This window comes from Gymnodraco acuticeps, unplaced genomic scaffold (genome assembly GCF_902827175.1).
Source record: "Gymnodraco acuticeps unplaced genomic scaffold, fGymAcu1.1, whole genome shotgun sequence".
NCBI lineage: Eukaryota > Metazoa > Chordata > Actinopteri > Perciformes > Bathydraconidae > Gymnodraco > Gymnodraco acuticeps.
Genome location: NW_022990054.1, coordinates 1495380 through 1503359, shown reverse-complemented (window position 1 = coordinate 1503359; position 7980 = coordinate 1495380). Strand labels below are relative to the sequence as shown.

Genomic DNA, 7980 nt, shown 5'->3' with positions numbered 1-7980 from the left:
GAAAATACACATCTGGTTTAAGACATTTATTGCACACCCACAAAATTGTGTAGTCTTCCTGTACATGTTTTAGATTCAAAGTGTTTCACACAAAGGAAACAACAGAACAAAGATTTAAATATAACATCACGTGAGCTTATTGCATTAAATACAGAAAGAGCAAAAAGACCGCTAATAAGTATATTAAAATATGAGCTGCAGTGTAATAAACATGCGTTTTATCTGCCGACACCCTGATTTTCAAAGTAATTATTTAATTAATGGGTGAGAACAAGAATAAGCATAATCTCCAAATCTTTGGTAAACAAGCCGCCAAATTCAACAAAAACATAGTTGTTAAAAACTAAAAGCATCACCCTTAATGCTTTAACATAGAGTGTCATGGCTTTCCAAAAATATAACAGTGCATTCATTTGGAGTGTTATTGCAAACTTTGAGACACTGAGTAACCTCTGGAGTGAATTTAAATACAAAATCTGTACATTGATATTAACCCACCTTAAATACACAGACATTATGACATATACATATTTTAGCAGTTTTGTCATTAACTTCAAAATCCTAGTAATAGTTAGCTAACTGGTTAGCCGTCTCCCAAACTGGGACTAGGATCACATCCTTCATATCCTCAGCTGGCTGATGAGGTTAGAAAGCGAGGTGACACTTTCCCTCAGTTTGGAGTCTTCCTCCTGTCCCAGAGACACCCCGGCCAGGCGCATGGAACCGTTTGTTCCCATGATGCACGGCAAGCTGAGAAACACCTCTGCACCTATTCCACCCCAGCCCTAAAGCAAACAATCAGATTTCACTCAACACATCAAAGGGCACATTTAATTTAATGCTGATACTGTGCCAAGTTTGACTACCAATTAAATGTAGTAAAACAGAGAACAACACATGAAATAAGAATGATGCTTTTGTTTGATCGGGAATGCACAGTGTTTTACCTGAGCCAGCGTGGAGACAGAGTGTGTCTTCATTTTATTTGTCAGGATACTGTTAGTGATGTCAGCGATGGACAGACCGACAGACCATGAGCGCTGACCGCGATTCTTCATCATCTCAAACGCTCTAAAAGCCAGGTAGAAATTGTACTTTAAAAAAAAAATCCAGGAGAATCGCAACCACTTTGAATCCCTTCTTATTATCTACATCCATAGAACCTCCTTTAACTGCGTCAACAAATTCTACTACATTGAGTCATCTATAGATAACTACTTTACTCAAGGTCATGTTCATTCATGCCAGTACCTGTCTAACAGTGGTTTGGTTGAGCTGGATCCTGCTGCGATCTCCGGCTGCACATTGGAGCTATGCCCAGTTTTACTCATCACGGCAACTGCAAGACAAACATTGACAAGATTGTTCATGTGCTCCGATTATTAAAGGGCCCTTACACACATTCAAGTTTAAAGTTCAAGGCTTTATTATCATGTGCAAATTAGCTACAGTGTAGACATGGCAAGGAAAAATTAAGTCAGAGGCTCCTGCAACAGTGCAACATGAATATATATAGAACATAAAACAAATATCAAGAATGGGAGACATGTCTCCTTTCTGGCTCACCTTTGTTGTCTGAAAGTTCTCCTATGACCCAGGCTGGTTTGTGGGCGTTCAGGTTAATGTCCAGGATGTGACTGAGACGCTCTGAGTCCAGGTTACACCCTGCTCCGATCACATGTGTCGGAGGTAGGCAACTCTGTCTCCAGGCAACATGGGACATGATGTCCACTGGAATTGGACGAAAAAGAAAACGGAGGTGAAAATATTAAAAACGGGTTGATGAAAAGAGTGGTTTACTCCTTTAAGAGGGACTTTTTCTCTGACACTCACCTGGCTGTGAGGCGATAAGCATTACTGCGTTGGGGCTGAGCTGTGCTACAGTTGGAATGATCCCTCTGTACATGTCCACATTATTCTGGACCACGCTCACGTACGACTGCTCGCTGCTCCATGAGTTCGCGGTCACCACGACGACCCTGGAGCCCGCAGAGGCTGACAAATCTGAAAAAGGAGAGTCATCAGTGTGTGATAGGTCGGCTAAGAGACTCAACTTTCCTTTCTTTTAAACTGTGGGATCTGAGATGATGGTGTATGGTTCCCACAGTCCAGTTACAATCATCACACCTGTATTATTCTGAATACTAATTATTACATTTTAGTATAACTTACAAAGCTAACAAATGCTAAAATGACAGCTTCAAGCATCCTTTCCCCCAATGTCTTCATCACTACTGATGTAACCAAGGAGTAAATATTGCAATATGTTTTTTCTATGATTGCTCTCTTCATTTGCATAATTACTATGCATTTATATGTTGAATCTTGCAAGGCATGTGCAATATTAAACATATATGTGTTACTGTCTTTGGTGGACCTCTGTACTGCCTTGTTTGCTGCGTATGGTTTTAGTTAATTGCAGCTGTGTGTAGCATTACTGCCAAAGAACATTTTTAAATGTTATCATTAGTCAACCCATGCACACATCTATCAGCAAACCTTGAGATAAATAGCCAAAACTGAAAGGCAAAGTCTCTCAAGTAATCACAAATGGATACATTGTTTCTGTTATCGCTCTGAAAGGTCTAAGGTAATGGAGGTTGGGGTTCAGTGACTGTGTCAGAGGCAAGTCATCAGGGATAGCTTTCCTAAGCAAACGTCACCTTTGAAACGACCTGACATCAGTGATGACTCAGCCAAAAAGCACTTTGAACATTAGTATGACAGTGCAGAAAGTGACGTACCTTTGGATACCTCCACCTTCGGCAAACTGAACATCTCTAAATCTGTGCTGCCGCCCTTTGTGGAGCTCTCAGCGATGTCAATGAAAACAAGTTTGTCCACTTTACACTGGGTGAAAATTTGAATAAGAAAAAATGTGTCAGCATTTAAATGAGAGATTGTGACTTTGCAATCCAACATGGTAACAATTCTGACGTATACCTTTGATAAAATGCTCATCACCGATGACATTCCTAAATCTCCTCCCCCGATAACAGACACTTTGATATTCTGTTGATCATGTGTTCTCCCACCTGAAATAGACACAAGTTAGGCTACAAATTCACAATCATCTGGTTTGTTTTATATGCTGCATGTCAAATGAAGTACCATCATTGATCTGGAGATTAGAAACAAATGCCAGGAGCTCATGGGGGTCTTTATTGTCTACTGTCATCTTTGAGGATAGGGGAGGGTCCTCCTCAAACTTGGAAATCATCTCAGTCAGAAGACCTACCACGGTGGACTTGGGCTGTTACAGAGAAATAAAACAAACAGCAAGAGTGATGAAAAAGTCAGTTTTATCCCACAGGCCATAAGACTGCTAAACACCTGAGCTCTGTTAAGTGCATCGATAAACATTCATCTGTTTGTCATCTTGCAATCTACTTATTTATATAAATAGTTATCACCACAATAAAATAATGTACATTATTTAATTTCATATTCCATTATTGTACATATCATAATCTATTTACATGTACTTCTTGCACTATTTTTTATTTGTATTTTTGTATTTTATTATATATGTTGCATCGTTGGAGGAGCTCGGGTCAGAAGAATTTCATTGCCATTTCTACATTGTAGCTTATGTGCATATGACAATTACATTTCATTTAGCTGACGCTTTTATCCAAAGCGACTTACAATTACCAATTACAGGGACATTCTCCCTGGAGTAACTAAGTCTTACTCAAGGGCACACTAGTGGTGGTGTTCCAGGCGGTATTTGAACTCACAATAAAACCTTTGAATCTTGAATGCAATTTCAAACTTCACCAAGAAAGTATAAAATCTTACATAATCCCAGTTGTGCAGGCCGGGCAGGTGGAGCCGCCCCTCCTTGTCGACATGTTTGCCCTCTCTGATGACCATGTTGGAGGTGGGTCTCAGGAGGCATATGGGAGGGGTGAAGGGGAAGGAGTCCATCAACCACAGCTGAATGGGAATGTTGTAGGAGCGGCCTTAAAATAGAGACGCTGACATCAGTACAAAAATAATGACTTCATGATACGTCACAGTTTTCCCTAACTGAGTCTTTTGGCTCTTATAGGTCAGCCTTACCGCCATAATTCACAGGGACGTTGCTAAATAATTTCAGGAGATCTTTTTGGGTGTTGTCACTGAATGCTGGAATTGACAAAAGGGGCACACACAGTATCAGCAACCAACATATTTGATGTGTGTTGTAGAGGGCTACAAATAGATGAATATAGTGGTAAAACACATACTGTATGTCCCTGTGGATGGCATCATCTCAGGGTAGATTCGATAAATCTTCTGCAGCTCCTCAACAGCAACATCGTGGAATTTGTACTAAAATACGGGAGTCAAAAAAATACTTATTTGTTGTGTTTTGATGAAGGCTTGCAAGTATAGAGTGAGTGAATGAATGACTAAGAGTGTATATTAATTAAATAACCTTAGTTATAACTGATGAGATGGTAACATGTTTGTAATTATGAACAGGGGAGGAGGAATAACCTACATTAACCCTCCGGTATCACTGTGGACGTTTTTGTCCATATGGGTTATTTTTCACTTTTCATTTTGCAATAACTTTGGTTGTGTTGGTGCAAATGGCCTGGTTTTTTGTAACAAGGCTATTTTCTCAATCTATTTTGGAATTCCAATTTCTATTTTTCAAATCGGTCTTTAATTCACTGTGTAACAAATCGACTACGCAAATTAGTCATTCGAGACAAAAATGTCCACTGCAAAAGACTGATAAAAACATTATATTAAAAGTTTTTTTTCAAAAGTTTTTTGGGTTCAATCTTTAAAGCAACTTCCGCCCTAATAGAAAATACAACAAATGTAATCATTTTCAGGATTTTAACCCTTTAAATTCCATTTTGAATACATGAAACCGCTGGTTTTTTTCATGATGAAAACAGAGAAAATTAGTTATTTTCCAAAAAATACATATCTGGGGACTGGCTCTTTTTTTATAACAGTCTTGGATGTGTCAAAGATTAGCATCAACATTTATTTTTTTGCATTATTAGTTTTTGCACAAAATCAGATTGAACAAAAAAGTCACACATTAGTCATTCGGGACAAAAATGTCCACTTCCAAAAACTGCTCTAAAATGACAACAGATTAATATTTTTTAAAACTGTTTGGGGTTAAATCTTTCAATCAACTTCAGTCCTGATCAAAAATACCAAATGTTAAATTATGTTCAGGATTTTAACCCTTGAACTGCCAGTTTGAAAACATGAATTTGCGTTTTCTATGAAAAACATGCACAAAAAGGCAGTTATTTTCCATATAATGAATGTTGGGGGGGGGGGTCGGCTTTTTTAAATTTTTATAAACAGTCTTGAATATGTCAAAGATTAGTAACAAAATTGATTTTTTTGCACAAAATCAGATTGAACAAAAAAGTCACACATTAGTCATTCGGGACAAAAATGTCCACTTCCAAAAACTGCTCTAAAATGACAACAGATTAATATTTTTTAAAACTGTTTGGGGTTAAATCTTTCAATCAACTTCAGTCCTGATCAAAAATACCAAATGTTAAATTATGTTCAGGATTTTAACCCTTGAACTGCCAGTTTGAAAACATGAATTTGCGTTTTCTATGAAAAACATGCACAAAAAGGCAGTTATTTTCCATATAATGAATGTTGGGGGGGGGTCGGCTTTTTTTTAATTTTATCACAGTCTTGGATATGTCAAAGATTAGCAACAACATTTATTTTTGGTGGATTATTAGTTTTTGCACGGACTCAGATTAAATAAAGTCACTCGCGGACAAAAATGTCCCATCCACTCCCATTATAACCACATCTTTTGATCTCTCCGCCATACCGGTATAAAATCATGCATTTTGTAATGTCATGGTTTTATATTGGAGGAAAATAGTTCAATTTGTCCTTTTTACTGTATATGACCAGATGTGACATTTTACCATTGAATTACATGCTTGTCATTTCTTGGTTTCTTTGCCTGTTGTATAATGGGGCCCTGACAGCCATTGGAATACATGTATGCAACTGATGTAGGTGTGTTGATATGGATGTGGAAGAGTGGTATCAGCTGAGAAATGTGTGTGTCTGGATGTACAGTGTGTGTGTACAGAGACAACAATATACTATAGATTTGGTTTACAGCAAGTCGCAGTTTTCGCCTCTTATCTTTCTTTCTCTCTCTTTTTCTCTCACTCCCAAACTCATACACACTCTTACATATTAAACCTCCTTATACCTTGTATGTGTGTGAGTGATTGTGTGTGAGAATGAGACAGGAGTAAGTGTGCACTCATGGCGTTTTGTTTTTCATTTGTGCTGTTATACGGTGGCCCTGAAGTGCAAGACACCACAGCATTTCAGAAAACACCACAGCATTTCACAAAACACTACAGCATTTCAGAAAACGCTGCAGTATTTCAGAAAACGCCACAGCATTTCACAAAACGCCACAGCATTTCAGAAAACGCCACAGCATTTCACAAAACGCCACAGCATTTCACAAAACGCCACAGCTCTGTCCAATCAGAAACAAGAAGTGTTCTCCCTAAGGAATACCCTTTCCGTCCAATGCTGTTGTGTTTTCTGAAATGCTGTGGTGTTTTCTGAAATGCTGTTGTGTTTTCTGAAATGCTGTGGTGTTTTCTGAAATGCTGTGGTGTTTTCTGAAATGCTGTTGTGTTTTCTGAAATGCTGTGGTGTTTTCTGAAATGCTGTTGTGTTTTCTGAAATGCTGTGGTGTTTTCTGAAATGCTGTTGTGTTTTCTGAAATGCTGCGGCGTTTTGTGAAATGCTGTAGTGTTTTCTGAAATGCTGTGGTGTCTTGCACTTCAGGGCCACCGTAGTTGCATCTGTCTTTGAGGTAAACAGATGTATGATGTTGACCTCGATGTTTTGAATTGTTTGGAACTTCAAAGTCCTTTTTTTAATTTTAACATCAGAATGAAGAAATGTCAATGTACTCTCAATAATGTTAAAAACACACTTGAATGGCTAATGGATCATTCATTTGTATGTTGCTTGTTATAAACACATTCAAGTGTTTAGTTTTTTACCTCATTTATAATAGCAGTTTATAAAGAGTTGGAAGACACTGGGTAAGAATTAGCCTTCAATGGACATCCTTTTGACAATTCTGTAACTTCCTCTGACTTTATGAAGCACTGCGTGTCAGGGCTGTGCTTTTATATTAATCATGACTGCTCAACACTGGATTTGTTGTGAAAAATGTTAACTAGAAGTTCGTATTCGTCTCACATTGTGCCATATTTCGGTATCGTCTCTTCAGGCTTTGGTAAGTTACAGAGCTGGTTCAGCCAGTTGGAGAAGGCAGACAGCAGTTTTGATGGACTGGTCTGCTATGCTAACCGGCACTGGTAAACATTCTACTTACAAAACACTTTTCAAAGCTGGTTCACTGGTAAACAACTAACCTTGGAGAGGATCCGCTGTATTTTCTCTGAACGGAGGTCCATCTATTGAAGTACAACAAAAACAATCACGTGTTTCTCTGATTTTAGCCTCCTGACGGGGAACTTCCACTATGCACGTTAGCTGTAAAAACTAAACTTCCGCAAACTTTGAGCAGTATCTGCAGTATCCAAGCGAGACGACAGGCCCCACCCACTCTGTGCGTCACGAACGACGATTAAAAGGGAAGGAAAGGCACTTGCATATTTAAACATTTTGAATAAAATATACCCTATTTGCTATTTTTCAAGGCAACTATTCTTTGGTTATGGAATATTGCACACATTTTGAAAAGATCTGAACCCTCACTTTTTTTAAACTACTTATTAGTTGTTATACCTTAAATATATTATACATGAATCTAAATGAAAATCATAGCACTCTTGAATATCTGATTAATGTCACTATTCTTTAAGCTGTTTCTTTATTCAAACTGAAATTGTAAATATTATTCTAAATCAGTTCCTAATGTACACCTTTTCTCCTAGAGCTGCATTCTCTACTCTAATGTCTTAGCCTTTGAAAAAGGAT

The 7980-nt window shown here is 38.1% G+C and overlaps 1 protein-coding gene across 3 annotated transcripts; it reads right to left on the bottom strand.

Moving 5' to 3' along the window:
- Nucleotides 1-11: 11 nt before the first annotated feature.
- uevld (UEV and lactate/malate dehyrogenase domains) lies at nucleotides 12-7686 on the bottom strand. Of its 3 annotated transcripts, XM_034215851.1 has the most exons (12): nucleotides 7413-7686; nucleotides 4233-4317; nucleotides 4066-4131; nucleotides 3802-3965; nucleotides 3112-3253; nucleotides 2944-3035; nucleotides 2745-2850; nucleotides 1834-2004; nucleotides 1567-1731; nucleotides 1252-1339; nucleotides 948-1071; nucleotides 12-785 (listed from the first exon to the last, which is right to left on the bottom strand). In XM_034215851.1, exons 1-12 carry the CDS (start codon nucleotides 7452-7454, stop codon nucleotides 621-623), a joined length of 1410 nt encoding a protein of 469 aa, XP_034071742.1. In that variant the 5' UTR covers nucleotides 7455-7686; the 3' UTR covers nucleotides 12-620. The 3 variants fall into 3 exon arrangements, with proteins under 3 accessions (XP_034071742.1, XP_034071743.1, XP_034071744.1); XM_034215852.1 differs by lacking the exon at nucleotides 4066-4131 and having other exon boundaries at nucleotides 494-785; XM_034215853.1 differs by lacking the exons at nucleotides 4066-4131; nucleotides 4233-4317 and having other exon boundaries at nucleotides 494-785; nucleotides 7413-7560.
- Between the last annotated feature and the right edge of the window lie 294 nt (nucleotides 7687-7980).

What these genes read in the sequence shown, in the direction of transcription:
- uevld (XM_034215851.1), bottom strand. Translation starts at nt 7,454, where the DNA reads ATGGACCTCCGTTCAGAGAAAATACAGCGGATCCTCTCCAAG. An exon ending in TAATCTCCAGATCAATGATG is followed by an intron (nt 3,036 to 3,111) that starts GTACTTCATTTG and finishes TGTCTATTTCAG; the next exon opens with GTGGGAGAACACATGATCAA. An exon ending in AGAACTTTCAGACAACAAAG is followed by an intron (nt 1,340 to 1,566) that starts GTGAGCCAGAAA and finishes TTTGTCTTGCAG; the next exon opens with TTGCCGTGATGAGTAAAACT.